The following is a 15,252-nucleotide window of genomic DNA, read 5'->3' as shown; positions in this document are numbered from 1 at the left end:
AGAAAAAAGAGAGAAAAGAAAGAAAGAGAAAAGAAAAGAAAAGAAAAGAAAAGAAAAGAAAAGAAAAGAAAAGAAAAGAAAAGAAAAGAAAAGAAAAAAGAAAAGACACACTAGAAGGAAAAAGTAACTGAGTAATGTGTAAGCTGAAGCAAGCAAGGGAAGAAATGAAAAATTGCATCAAGCATGGTAATTGGACATAACAGGGAGTCTAGAAAGAGAAGCTCACTTTTCTGCAAGTGTGAGGACCTAGGAGAGTCAAGCAGAGGGCAGGTAATGAATTTAATTCCAAACATTTTGGATATAATTCTCTTTCTTTTCAATGGTATAATTTATATTTAACTTATACTTAAATACTTGACTATACCGCCTATTGTCTTACAATGTTAAAGTGGAGAATTATGAATAGTTAATAGATGCTGGTAAATTACTAATTTTATAGTTAGTTATCTATTAAATATTAACTCTTCTACTTAATGAGGTAATCTATATATGGAAGCCCATTATCATTACACATGCTATCTTTTTAGTCATATTTGAATCATGTTTAGTATTATTTTATTCATAACATTTTACATATATATAAAATAAATACTTGTAGTTTCCACTATAAAAATAGATTTTATATTATATATATTTATATATTATACACATATATGTATAATATATGCAACATATACATATAAAATATATACATATATGTGTGTGTGTTGTGTGTATATATATATATATGTGTGTGTGTGTATATATATATATATATTTTTTTCTTCTACTTTTATAGTAGAACCTGCAAGTAGTTATTTTTGGATTTACTGAAAATGAAAACCTGAAACATTTTCATGCCACTGAGACAATGACATTTCTTCCATTAAAACTGCTCTCATCCTAGCTCTCATTCTGAGTTTACACATTTTAATTGTTTTGTAATTATAGGAAACACAAACAGCAGCAAACCCCAGGTTGTTTTGTCATGTTGTCTTCATCCAAAGACTGCAAAAATCTTGATTCTGAGGAAAAGTAAAAACAAATCTATGTCAATGGAAATATCTCAAAACCAAGGTTAAAGATCACAACTCAAATTTAGAAAACTCTTAAATTCTCATCTCCTTTCTTTTGGCTGGGTATGATTTCAAAAAGGAAAAACTAAAAATTAAATTCAGGGTCATTGAAATTTGAATGCTTTATAGAAATTTATTTTTAGATTCTTCGTATGCTAGCAGGCAACAACTAGGAATAAAGAAGAAAGTTGTTTGGGGCGTATTATTTATAGAAATCTCACCTCCAAAATCTGCCACCACAGCATGCCCATCTTCATAGAGAAGAATATTGTGACTGTGAAAAAAAATATTTTGAATAAGCTTTGTTGTTTCCTAATCCTTTCCTCAAGAAAGAGGACAATAATTATTATTTATTCCAGAGACTAACTGAGCCCTCAAAGACTAACTCTGATCTTCTTACTTTTACTAATTCAAAAGAGAGATTTTTAACATGTTATATTCTATCTAACATGGAACGGATAAAGAAGTCTTACTCTAGAAAAGCCCTCTAAACTTGTCAAGAAGACACTAACTGAGAATCAGTTTTTCAGCTCCTCGAGACTCATTTGTTAGCACAACTGTGGTTACACGCAAAGACGAAATGGCATGAACGTAGCAGATCGGAGCAAGAGAACCAACTTGCTGGAACCCTAGGCACAAGAAAAGTGCTAGGCAAGGATTTCAAGAAAGGAATATAACGAAGGACTCTTTGGAAAATATATCCTAGCTATACCTTTAGGACAAAGGACCATTTTTAATGCCTGTGAAATGCTGCCAGTTAAAGCACTTTTTAAGGTTTGTGAGAAGGAAATACCCCAAATAACATCACGTATATCACAGTGCCACATTATACACCGCAAATGTATGCAATCTTTGTCAATATACCTTTGACAAAACTGAAAAAAAAAGAGTATTTTTTTTCCAAGAAGTTAATCAAATGTGGGGCAATCCATAGAGAGGCCATTCTTCTTTAAAATAATGAATTGAGTTGTGGAATATCTTAGAAGCATATGGTATGACCCAATATTATCTGTAAATGTTTCATGAATTTCTTTGGTGCCCATTTCATACTGGGCTTTTAAATAAGTCATTTCAGTATTATGAGATCTTCACTGTTTGGTTTGTTTTAGTTCTTGTAGGCTATACTATATTTATTTTGTCATATTGTCATAAATAGATTACATAGTATTCCCCTATTCTTAATTATTTTGCCTCATAATAAAAGCAATGAAAATACTATTACTTTATAGTCCTAAGTAAGTTCAGAACTATCGTGAATCTTTATATAATCACTTTCTGACATTGACTTGAGCGTTATAAGAAAGCTACTTTTAAATTTCTCCTGTATCATTAATGAATTTTATGTCTAGAGTATAGACTTAATCTTTTTTCAACTAATGAACATCAAAAATGTGTTCCAAGTCACTTTGTTTAGATTGGTACAATGTGGAAGTATTTGAACATATCAAAACAGCAACTTTTAAGAAGCTATCTTTAGCAGTAAATTATCAACTGATACATGTGATGAGAATGAACCTGTCATGATACAGCACTGCACAATGTCAGGAGCTCTTTGGAAGTTCAAGTGCAACAAGAAAAGTGTATCTAAATGTTGTGCACTAGATTCCTTAAAGGATTTAGGGGGAATTTCAAAACCATTCCTCTGGCCTTTTATATGAATCATTAAAACACATGCTAAGCATGGATTCACCGTATATACTAACATTATTTATACACACACACATGCGCACACACACACACACACAAACAATATCCTTTCATTATTTTATTGTTAATTCCAATTAATGATGTATAATCAAAAAAAATTTTTTTAGTGGCATAACTTTAATATATACAACAGATTTGTAAATGGAACTATGCTAGTTAAATTTAGGGGAAGGTTCACTTTCACTTAACATCTAATATAGTAGTCATTGAGGCAATGCCTCCAAACCATGTATCTCGAGAAACCTCAGCTACATTGCCATTCAGGGCATATTTTATTTGTTTGCTTTCTTTAAATTCTTTGTAAGTAAATAATACATATTACTAAGAATTATTATACAAGCTAGCTAAAGTTGGAATGTAGTATTCAGCAAAAATATACTCTTCTGTAAAAAAAATTTAAATAAATTTGGTTACTGGGCCAGCAAGTGCATTATGATCTGAGAGGCAGGGTATCTCAGGATGCAGAGATGTGTCTTATTCATTGATACACCTCTAGCATTCTTATCACAGTGTTTATCACATAGAGGTATTCAATAAACATTTGTTGAACAAATAAATACATGAAAAGAAACTGAAACCAGATTGTACTATTTCAGAAAATAATCAGGGTTGAGAAGGGTAGAGATTTATTGTTCAACAAGTACTTGCTGAACACCATCAATCTATAAATAAAGATTTAAAAGTCAAAGAACACTAAATCGAAAAAGGCACTAAAGCTAACCTAGTTTAAGACTTTTAGTTCCTAAAAGGAGTCTAAAACTCAAAGAATTGAAAGGGATTAAGAGAGGTTAAATAGGTAGTGACTATGGATCTAAAATTTAGTTTATCTAGGTTATCATCTCAAATGTTAGGACAGTTCCCGACAAATAGGCCATCAATGAGTATATATTTTATAAATCATTCTTGGATGAGCGTTCTGAACTTGTGCCCAGTGCATGATATTTACTTTCCTCATGTTACCATGGCACCATGGGAGATGCAAAGTAATACAAGCTATGGATTTTATCTTCAAGAAATTTATAATCTGCTCTTGAAAATAAAGACAAATATTTTCAAAGAAAATAGTGTGGGTTAAGAAACAGATTAGTTTTGAAGTAGGCTTTGAAGGACACTAAGCAAGTCTGTAAATATGTGCTAAGACTGTCATATGTAAGGGAATTTCCTATATACTGGGATATAGTAGTGAACAAGGCAAGCAGAGACTGAGGTTACATTGTAGTAAGGAGGAGATGAGATAGGAAGAGACAAAGAGGAAAAGAATTTCAAGTTAGGAGAAAATCTTGGCTAAGGGCAAGAGTTTGGAGACATGTGCAATGTGGAAGAGGAATTAAAAGAATGTACTTACTAAATTGAAAAATGCATGCTGGAGAATATTGGGAAAATATATTGGTGGAAGTGGAATTGGACTATGAGAAAATCTAAGCAACAAATTCTGGACTTGATGCAGGAAGTATTGATAAAAAGGAGCTCCTGTGGATTTTTAAGTATAGGGTATACTGCAATGCTCTGAAAACAATACTGGTGTTTAGAAAGAATGAATTTAGGCTCCAACTGGCAAAGGACTAAGGTAGAAAGGTAGAATAGAAAACAGAAACACGTAAAGTAAATTCATCAGAACATCTGATAGATGTAACTAGATCTGGAGGACAGTTTAGAAACAGAATAAAAAGAAAAAAAATGAAACAAGGATCACCTTCAAAATTCTAGCTTGAGATACTTATGTGCAGAGCAATAGCATACCAATTAAAAACACCCATCTTACCAGAATGCCTGAAAGAGTTTAGGAGGCGAATAGTGGCTGCCTTGGAAAGCTATAGAACTTGACTATGTCTAAGTTATGCTTGGCAAAAAAAGACTCATCAGATAAACGATTAAAACAGTTACCATATTTAAATCATAATCAAAGTTAACCTTTAAGATTAACAAACAATAGCAAATCAAACCAAACAAAGGATGTCACGACAATTTAGGAACACGGGACAATGGAAGTTTTGTCAGAAACTGATGCTATAAAAATGATATTGCAAACAAGAGAATCCTAGGAAGTGCTAGAAGAAAAGTAAATCTCACATTCATTTCAAGATAATCTTATGGACTTGTCTACTCCTTCTCTAAATACTTACTAACTACTTTTTAGGACTACTTCTAGGAATCTTTCATTCATTCTGTCAACTAGTGCTGAGCCATACTTCCCATGTGGAGTTAAATAAATGGAAGAGAACAAGCAAGAATTAATCTGACCAAGTCTATGCTAATAAGTGATAGCACAAAGCCTAAGTGGGTATCATGAGTAGCGTCAGAGAGTCTCTGGAGTCAGCGAATTCATCCAAAGGGTCATAGACATCAAAGTTGAAGATATCTGAAAAGAAGAGCTCAGAGCTGGAGCCAGTTATGACAACAGAAGTGGTACAATTATTATCAGTGATGAATTCAAGAGTGCAGTATGACTTTTTACTATAGGAATACAATGTGTAGTGATCTAATTAGGGTAAAGGCACATTCATCACCTTAAACTTCCATCAATACTTTGTGTTGGGAATGTTCAGAATCCTCTCTCCACTCTCTTGAAGTATAACTGAGTTATTGTTCCCTGTGCTACAGAACCCTAGAATTTATTCAAACCTAACTGTAATTGTGTTTATGATAACTAATCAATCTCTACTTCTCCCCTTCCCTCGTTCCCATTTTAGTCTGTGGTAATTTCTCTTTTATTCTCTACTTTTGTAAGATTATATTTTTCAGCTTCCATAAAGAGTAAGAACATGTAGTGTTCATCTTTCTCTGTCTGGCTTATTTCACTTAGTATAATGTCCTACAAGCTCATCTATCTTGGCTTCACTGTGTGTATGTACCACATTTTCTTTATCCATTCATCTGTTGATGGACACGTAAGCTGATTCCATATGTTGGGTATCGCGAATAGTGTTGTAATAAATGTGATAGTGCAGATATCTCTTTGATATGCTGATTTTATTTCCTTGTGAGGTTCATTTTTATCCATTTGTTCTTCCATAAAATATAGGGAGAGGCAGTCTATGATTATATATGTACCTTTTCACAGTTGGTAGCAGAGCACCTTCATGTACTTAGTAACATTTGGTAGAAGTGGCCCTGTGAATCAGACCCTTTCGATTTAAATTTGAACTAGTACATCAGACCAGGTCATAACTATCTAGGGACCAGGAGTGGAAACAAATTAAGGGCAAAACATAAGAAGAAATAAGTTACACTGAAAAAAATGAGGAAAATGGTGAACATACATTATAACATACAAACATGTACCATGTACACATAAGGTAAGCAGGTGTACACACACACACATACACACACACATACACACATTCATGCTTGCATTCTAAACTCTCCAGAAACATCTTTAAGGGTAAAGTATCACTGAGGAATGCTCTCCAGATAGCAGTGGGTTTGTTAAGACCATTAAAGAAAGTAAACAGATAAAGGCCAAGAATTCTTACAGTAAAGAATTGTTGCAAGAATAAAAGTCCTTTTTTCTTAGAATAACATTTGGCTTTACAGACCTAACATTTTGATAGAAATGAGTGTGATTCCAAAAGTCCATGCTGTTTTCTAACTTGTAATTTTGTGGCTCCAAGTGAGGCTTAAGCTCAGAGGCTTAAGCTTAGTTGATGAGAATGCAGAGTTGACCTTGCAGCAGCCCAGCAGTGCAGAGTGCTTGTTGCTGCCTTTGTTATTCTGCTTTACAGGAGAAACAGGATGCTACAATGGTGTTTGTCAGTGTGAAGATTTGCACAAATCGCCACATTTTACTGTAACTTGTCTGTTTTCATCTCCTGCCCCTTCTTCTCTATTCTCTGCCCCCAGATGGTATGACTTAGGCTGACGTGCCAGCTCAACCAATTAAGAACACAGTTTATTCTCTCTGTTGTTCAGGCTCAGTTCTATGTTAGGAAATGGAGTGCATGCCTTCAGAGAGACTGCAGTCTAATTGGGAATAAAATGTAAGCTAACATGAAGAAAGATCTTTATGCATAGTCTAGAATTAAACATTGTCTTCACCTTGAGAGACCTAGAAAATATTCAATGAATGTCAGGAATAATTATGAAAATGATCATTAAGCAAGTTAGAGAAATAGTCCAAAGAAATAGGAGACCCAGGAGACAGTATATAGGACGATGACCTGGAGTCAAAAGACAGTGCTTGAAACTAGTTTGCACAATTATTAGTCCTGTGATTTTGGACAAATTATAATGCTTTAACTTTCCAAGACTTCTTTTCTATCTTTAAAACTGTGAGAAGAAGGAAGAATATTAAAAGAGATAATAGATGGAATTTTATAAATTCTGAACTGCTAAATAGGTATTGGCTATTATTTTTAAAAAGAATTATTTAGTTTTACTTATTTTTATTGTTTTTAAAATTTGTTGTAGGGCCTATGCACTCACCAGATTGAGAGAGCAAGAGAAAGAGAAAGCAAGCCACCAGGCCCAGGATTCAAACAGTAGTCAGCCCTGTAGGAGTCCAGCGTCTTAACCACCACACTAACTGCTGGCCCAGGTATTGATTGTTATTAATACACATAAGATCTAGCTTACAGAGTGTTTATACAACTTAAATGCATATGCACTTTGTAAAATATAATGCCCTGTCCATGTTAGGTTTTAAATGATGAGTCTCAGGAGCAAAGTAACTTCATGACTCAAAACTCACAAGAGAAATCGATTTTACTATGAAATATTTCAACTCACACTAGCCCTAGAGAGTTTCTTCTCCTTCCATTCCTATTGTCTAATTTTACAAAACTATTGCTGCTTTGATTGAATGACTGCATTTCACCTAAAGGAATCTTTGTTCCCCTGACTGCATTGATACCACAGTATTTGGACTTGCATCTTGCTTTGTCTTTTACCATGAAGCAAATGGTTTGAGTCGATTGTTTATGTAACAGAAGTATTTATCTCTTTGAAGTGTCTGTCCCTCACAGATTACAATAAAATTCTTTTAACCTTAACAATGCATGCACTTAGCAGAATTCAAAATATAACTGAGGGCAAGATTTACTTCATTCCAATAAGCAATGTGAATAGAATCCATGCTCTGACCTTCAGTTCTTTCTTCCTCAGGGACACAGTTCATGTTCAGAAAAGAATAAGCTATTTGCAATGTGGGTTTTCTGTGTGTGTTTAAATCTTTAAGTGTTTTCTCCAGTTTTCTTTTAACTAAAAGGGAATGGAAGCTAAATTCTGCTGGTTTCTTTCTACAAAAGAAAATTTCCTTCAACCATGGAACTGAATTAATTTAATGAAGCCATTATGTAAGGATCATGAGTCTTTTCATTTTAATTGCCTGTATTGAAAATTTACCTAAAGTGCTCAAATGATTCATAATCAGTTGGTTATGCACTGTAGTCCAATACTAATTGTCACTATTAATCAGACTGGCCTGATTATTAGACCATTTTCTAATTCTGATTTTCTTCTAGAGCTGGACTGAAGTTCATGGTGGCCTTAGAAGGATCAAGGTGACTTGCTACTCTCATTCTGCTACCATTAGGAGTTTTTTAAAGTCACTTTAAGAATGCATAAATATTAATTCACTTCTTTCTGAATTACAGAGCCATGTAATTGCCTGTGTCAGTTGCTACTAACAAACACTAGTTTAAGGGCACCATGGCCAACCTCCCTGTGTCCTTATTTGAAGAGATGACAGTCTTCAGAAGTGTAAACCTAATAACACAACTGCAATCCTTCCTAGGCTTCCTTTAAATCACTGGTTTCTGATGTATCCCTGAAGGTGATCAACTCATGTGATTAAAGACACACGGCTATCAACATGCCTGGAAGCATTCCAAGGGTTAAATCAGCGGAAGCAATTAGGATTCATTTTCAATCTCATCACACTGTGAAAGTCATTAGTTTACAAACACATCTGCCTGACAAGCAATCATTCAGATCTGATGCTGAGGAGTCCTGGGTCTGTTGGCTGCCACATTGGCTGGTGGGGCTATGGCTCAGGCCTCTTCTGCTACAGGTCTCTACCTGGGAAGTCCCACCTAGTGATTTTTCCATATAGACAGCCAACATTGTTTTCTTTTCTTGAGTCTCTCTTGAAACTCCTCTTGAGCCTTCGCCATGGCCAAAATCAGAGGCATCCCTGAATATGGGGCCCTCACGGCATGAACTGCCTCCAGTTTGTTTCAAGTGAAATGCAAGGTGCTGACTAGAATTGAAGTGAATGCAGTTTTCATCTATGACTTTGGTGCTTTGTACTCTTTCTGAAAAAATGTCTGTGAATTATTTACATCACCTTCTGTAGTCACAGACATATTCTTGAATGCTCTCTTTTGGTCCCTTTCTGCCTCTGATCTTACCTAACTCCCTCTCTCTGTGCTTCTTATACATTTAGGTAACAACTACTGATTCAAAAGTATTTATCTTCATGAGGGGTAACTACTGAAGGTCCTGGGTTTGAGACCCAAGATCATGAAAACAGTACTTTTGAATGCAGGGACCTTAACTGATATCTCCTCATCCATACATGTTATGTGGTAACCAGACCCTCGGGAACTACTCGAGGCTCTCTCACAATTTAGACTGCAAATGTAAACCTGATAACAATTAAATAATAATTTCAGAAATCAAATTCTTTGCTTCATAGTCAAATAAAGCCTCTTGCTACATTCTTAACAATTTCTTGTACTTTAGGGGTTCAACATTGCCTACTCCAAGACTCAACATTTCCCCTCCAAAATTTTTTTTGTTGTTGCCTTTCTTAAAGAGTAGTGAAGCCTTTGGAGGCTTATTTAGATTTCATTTCATTGAGGCAGTCCCTTATCAAAAGCCAGAGAACCCCAAGCCAGTTTCCTATTTATCTCTTTGAAAGCAGTTCTTGACTGAAAATAATCGTATTTTTCTATGATGTGAGAAAGAAACCTAGCTTGGCTTCATGCAGACTGACTAGAGAGGCCTTGAGTCTATCCTTGGTTCTTCAGAAAAGGCACTCAGGGGAAGGGCCATGTTGATAGTACAATGGCCACCTCCCCGCCCCACTCATCTAGGGATAGCAAGACACAGATCTTGAACATAATCTAGGTACGAGAAGAAACTTACTGAAGACCCATATGATGAACTTCTAAACACTGAAAGCCTAATTTCAGTGAACTGTTGGAAACCATGGAAACAGAAAACTCCAATAAATGCAAAGGATTGCAGAGCCTTGACTTTTCCTAAAACAAACTTCAGTCTGTCAGTAGAAGTATATTTGAAGGCTTACTTCTAAAGCTACCGGATTTGTCCCATTGCCAGTGGTATTGAAGAGGCAGATTATGAGATTTGTATTGTGGTTTAAACCCGTTTATTGAGGGTAATGTGAAAAAACTCATACTCTTCACTTACTATTTGCCCAGCACCATGAAATGCAAGTGGAAAAATGATAATGACTGAATAAACCTAGCCCCCATCCCCATATGCTATTGATTGTAAGGTTTCTATGAGTAAACAACCTAGAATCAACAAGCAAGTATAATTTCCATTTATATGCATGGCTACAGATTTTTTTATGCATCATAACAGGGCATAATTTTATAAGAACTCTAAGTGTGCCAGTTACAAAATGAAACTTTTTGAATGCTGAAGTGACAATCAAGGATATCACAGGTGTTGACAGCTATCCATTCATTATGTATGATTTGTTTTATTTTAATTCGAAGCTGAGAGAGGGAGAAAGGATATTGGAAAACATCAACCAATGATATTTTCTTCACGAGGCCTAATATTTTTCTAATGTGTTGAGACCTTGGATGAGCAGTCTTTTGACTTCAGACAGTTAGTTATGGAACCTATATTTAGGGAACACAGAAAGACAGTGAGGAGAATTTTTTTTTTTTTTTTTTTTGCACAAAGCACGTAGTCAACATTTTGAGGTATGAAGAAATTGACAACGTATGTGTGACATCCAAGTGTGAAAAAATGGCAATGACCTAAACTGATGATAAATACAGTTATTAAACCAAAAGAATCAAAGAAGGTTTCAATCTTTGCCCTCCCACTGTCACTTAAACGTCTCTTTTTGGCCACTCTTCTGAATATACAGTTTTGAGGATAATGAAAATTGTAAGGTCCCCATGCAAATCCTGTTCTGTACGGAAGCCCTAGATCCACTAGAGAGAATACAAGTCTTCCAAAACAAAAGACAGAAATATGAAAATCTATGGAGCAGATATTGGGAGATGAAGATAAACAGGAGATACAGTGAACAATATTTTAGAGTTAGAAAGGAAATTAGAGATGATAAAATGATCTTTTAGACTATATTTTTTCCAAAGCTACCTAACACATTTCTTGACTAGTACCTTTTCTCTTCCTGCATTACATACTTTTGCCTGAATTCTGAGGAGTCAAGCATGTCTCCAGCCCACAGTAAGTGTGGAAATACAGAGGCTAGAGGTGCCAATCACAGGGTATCCACTAGTATCACAAATGTCACTGTACTCTCATCACCCACTTTTAAGAAAGCGGGCCCTTGACTAAGTCTTTGGCAGCTCGTCAAGTACTTTTGAGCACCCATTTAATACTCAGACATAAAAGGTCTATTAATATCCTATATTTCTGCAGGTTAAAATTAAATCATAGACATTAATGGGAAAGTAGGAAGAGGGAAAAACAAGGTCAGAGAAAGGGAAAAATAAGAAATATATGAAAGACAGGTAAGAGAAAAAAAGTCTTGTGAATTCTTCACGACAGACATTGACATATTTGTTGTGCGCCAAATTTTCTGTTAAGAGACCCTAAAGTAGGTATATATGTGTTGAGCAGAGAAGGGCTGAGCTTGAAAATAACAGCTGGGAGGAGAGCAGGGCTTTTCTGATTAAGTAGTGCAGCCTCAGATTTGGGCAACTCTGAGCGAGCAGAGGAGGCGGCTGTATCTCTAACAAGCAGAGAGGCTTCACTTTTGCAGAGCTCAAACCCTAAGGAGTGACTCCTCCTAACCTCTCAGAATGAACCACAAAGGAGTGTTGAAAAAACGATGGCTTCAGGGGAATTTGTTTGCCACTTTTTGGGAAGCATAGATTTGTAGGTAACTCAGGCAAGGAAACTGCTTACCTACTGGCCTAATCTGAAGCTAGGGCTTTTATTGTTTTATCTCCATTTCCCCTTAACACAGGGAGACTAAATGCTCATGTCTCTTCTAAAGGACAGGTTAAAAATGTACTCTGTCCCACATGCCTTCCATCAAGGACACTCTGAAAATTCAAAAGAAAGGAACAAGTCTATTTTTTTAAAACTCACTGAACCATTCAGTGTGTCTTCAGTTGCTGGGAAGAGAAGCTGTTGATTTTTTTTGAGACACCAGATCGTCTATCCCTGTGGGATAGAAGTATTAGTCACAGGAATGTACAATAGGTTATCAACCATGACAGTTTAGGGCTATTTTAGTTCTAACTCTTTGTCAATGCTGTGTGACCGTCCTTAGAATACCCCCTGGCTCCTTCTTGCTTCTCTCCTTCCTTTTGTTCATGTTTTTCTTCCTACTCAGAGGACACAACAGGAATAAATATCACTCTTTTTCAAGATCCTGGTCAATGAGTTCTTCTCAACGTGCTTTCACAGCACTCGTTCTCGGTAAGATGAAATGTTCCACAAGAGCAAGAACCATGAGCCAGGGAAACTATTGGTTTTCAATAAACTATTATTGAATTGAAATTTCCTCTCGATACTAGCAGGGTAAGGGGCAAAAAATAAAATTAGGAATAATGGGGGGGGGTTATGGGTGTTCATATTCAACATCAACTTTTTTGTATGTTTGTTATTGAGTGTATGCACTCACCAGGGAGAGTGAGAAAGAGAAAGAGAAAGAGAAAGAGAAAGAGAAAGAGAAAGAGAAAGAGAAAGAGAAAGAGAAAGAGAGAAGGAAAGTGAGAAAGCAACCCCAATGACCATGATGCAGTCCCTTCTCCTCTATTCTCCCCTTGGGATTTTGAGCACACACACATGCACCTACTGTGTTTTTAAGCCACTGGGTCCAGGAATCCGACTACGCTGCTGTTCATGTGGGATCCTACTGTCTTAACCACTGCACCACCAGCTGGCCCCACAACAGCAGCTTTTTCTAAGCTCCATAGATTGGATGTTGCAGTTACTTAGACCAAATCATTTTCTATTTTCTATAAAGATTCAAATTTGAAAATCAAAATAAATGCTATGAAATGTAAAACCTAATTTTCTCTTTTTAGCGTTAATCCAGGAAAATTCTTATCTGTAGATTTTCTATATACTTCTCTTAGTCTGTTCCTGTACTGCTAAACAAAAACCACCTGAGACTAGGTTATTTATAAAGGATAGAGGTTTATTTAGTTTATAATTTGGGTGACTGGAAAGTCCAAAGGTATGAGGCCAGAAGCAGGATGGTCTTTGGAATTATGTCCCAATGTGGTCAATAGTAACAGAGAGGAGGTCAGGTACATGCAAACTGAGAGGAAAGAGAATTCCTGCTTCCCCTGTTTGTGACTCTCACACCCTACCCGGATGAATGGTGCCCTCCTATCAGGCTCTCTTTCTTAAAGGTCTCACCATTTCCTAAAGCCACAATAGTTGGGATGAAGTTTCCAGAACATGAACATTTGAAAGACAAACCATTATCCAAAAACCATGAAAATATTTAACATCTACCCATTAATTATTTGAGCAATTTTTATTTGGTTTCTACTATATTATTAGATATTTTACCAGATACGGTTTTCCAGTAAGCTCACTTTTCCAGTAAAGATAAAGAAATGAGCTGAATAAATACTCCTTGCTCTCCTCTTATAGTCACTGCCGTGCATAAGCCCGAATCCTCTGCCTGAAGCTCTACTGCCACCATTCACTCTTGCTCTCATTCTCTTCCTGATCGACTAATTTCTAGCCCTGCTTCAAGAACAAGCTTAAGTCTTACTTGCTTTTTGAAACCTTCCTCAAATATTCTAACCTATACCAATGGCTCTGAGACTAAATGCCTATAACACTTATTTCAGTTCCATACATTTAGCATTTAGTAAATGTATGTTCTCTTAACATTTTTTTTCTTTTTATACATATCTAATTTCTCCAGCTAGATTCAAACTATTCCCAAATCACTCTTTATAATTTGCCCCTTAGAATTTAGCAAATCATAGCAGATTAAGGAACGCTATGGTTGTGAATATTCAATATAGTTACTAAGATAACAACTTTCCTCTTTTCAAAGTAACCCTCTGATCACATTCTATTTTTCTTCTCTTGATAGTCAATCTTCTTAAAGATTTTCTGCTTTTTTTATACTTACTGACCATGCCGTCTTCAATCTACTAATCTCACTTTTTTTTAACCACCTGAATAAATCTTTTCAACATGAACTTATTGTGTTACTAAATCCAACGGCTTCTTCTATAAGCCCTATTTTTTTTGATATGCTTTATTCTGTCTATTTTGCTTTTTGAGGCATTACTCAATTGAATAGTGAGCACTTATACCCTCTTGACAAGTCAATAATCTAAGAATTGTCTATTAATATTTCATTTATAGAAAACAACTACCTACAGGAGATCTTTAACTGATAAGAATGGTGTTAGTATTAAGTTATAAAAAGCAACATTTTTTTTTACTCTGTTCCTCACCACAGTTCTTAGTAATATATGCTAGCCAATTTAGTTGTCACAACCTTATAAAACAGGCATAATTATTATACCATTTTATTTTATTTATTGCTAAGGAAGTGTGTACTCACCGGGGGAAGGAGGTACAGAGAGAGAGAATCCCCAAATGTGGCTGGATCACACTGAGATCCTTTTTTCTCCAGTTATCCATCTTTTCAGGATTTGGGGTACACATGCACATTTGCCTAACATGTCCCTCAAGCTGCTGGGGCTGGCATTCAAACTGCAGTCGGCCATGTTGGATCCAGCTCCCTGTGGGCAAGGATTAACTGCTGCACTATGGAGCTGGCACATATTATGCCATTTTAGATAAGAAGAAATTGAATCACAGACAAGTGAAGTAGCTTCCTTAAGTTAACACGGCTACTTTGAATTCATTATCCAATAAGCCTCCACAGTAGCCTTATGTAGTGGCATATTTCATACTAGCAGTTAAGGAATTAAGGCTGAGAAACTGAAAATAATTTTCCCAAGGCCACAGATTTGATAAAAGTATCAAAAATGTATTTAGAATTCACATTCATTTGGCTTCTAAATTTATTTCCTTTCTTCTACACATGCTTTGACTGGCTACACAGCATAGTTAAATTAGAAACTATGGCCTAGAGGTCAAGGGGTGGTTCAGAGGTAACACAACTAGTCTCACATAGGAAAGGTCCTGGGTTCACGTCCTGGGACCTCCCTGAGCATAGCAGAACATGTTTGTGCCTGTGATCTTGGCTGAATAAGACTGAGAATGAATCACAGAGGATCCTGTCAGGAGTGCATGTCTCTTTTTCTCTCTAAGGAAGTGAATGACTTTTTAAAAATTAAAAAATGAAATGATAGGGGCCAACAGGTGG

General features: G+C 35.8%; 1 protein-coding gene across 1 annotated transcript in view; it reads right to left on the bottom strand.

The window, feature by feature from the left end:
• Nucleotides 1-15,252, bottom strand: part of TNNI3K (TNNI3 interacting kinase) — a 341,139-nt gene that overhangs the window by 126,731 nt on the left and 199,156 nt on the right. Inside the window, exons 18-19 of the mRNA XM_006146037.2 lie at nucleotides 1,277-1,329; nucleotides 952-1,004 (exon numbers count right to left, since the gene is read on the bottom strand). Coding sequence (XP_006146099.1) covers nucleotides 952-1,004; nucleotides 1,277-1,329 — 106 coding nt within the window. The remainder of the gene's footprint in view (nucleotides 1-951; nucleotides 1,005-1,276; nucleotides 1,330-15,252) is intronic.

The sequence above is a fragment of the Tupaia chinensis genome, unplaced genomic scaffold (genome assembly GCF_000334495.1).
Source record: "Tupaia chinensis unplaced genomic scaffold, TupChi_1.0 Scaffold000164_1, whole genome shotgun sequence".
Classification (NCBI taxonomy): domain Eukaryota; kingdom Metazoa; phylum Chordata; class Mammalia; order Scandentia; family Tupaiidae; genus Tupaia; species Tupaia belangeri.
This window is presented reverse-complemented; position numbering and strand designations above follow the sequence as displayed.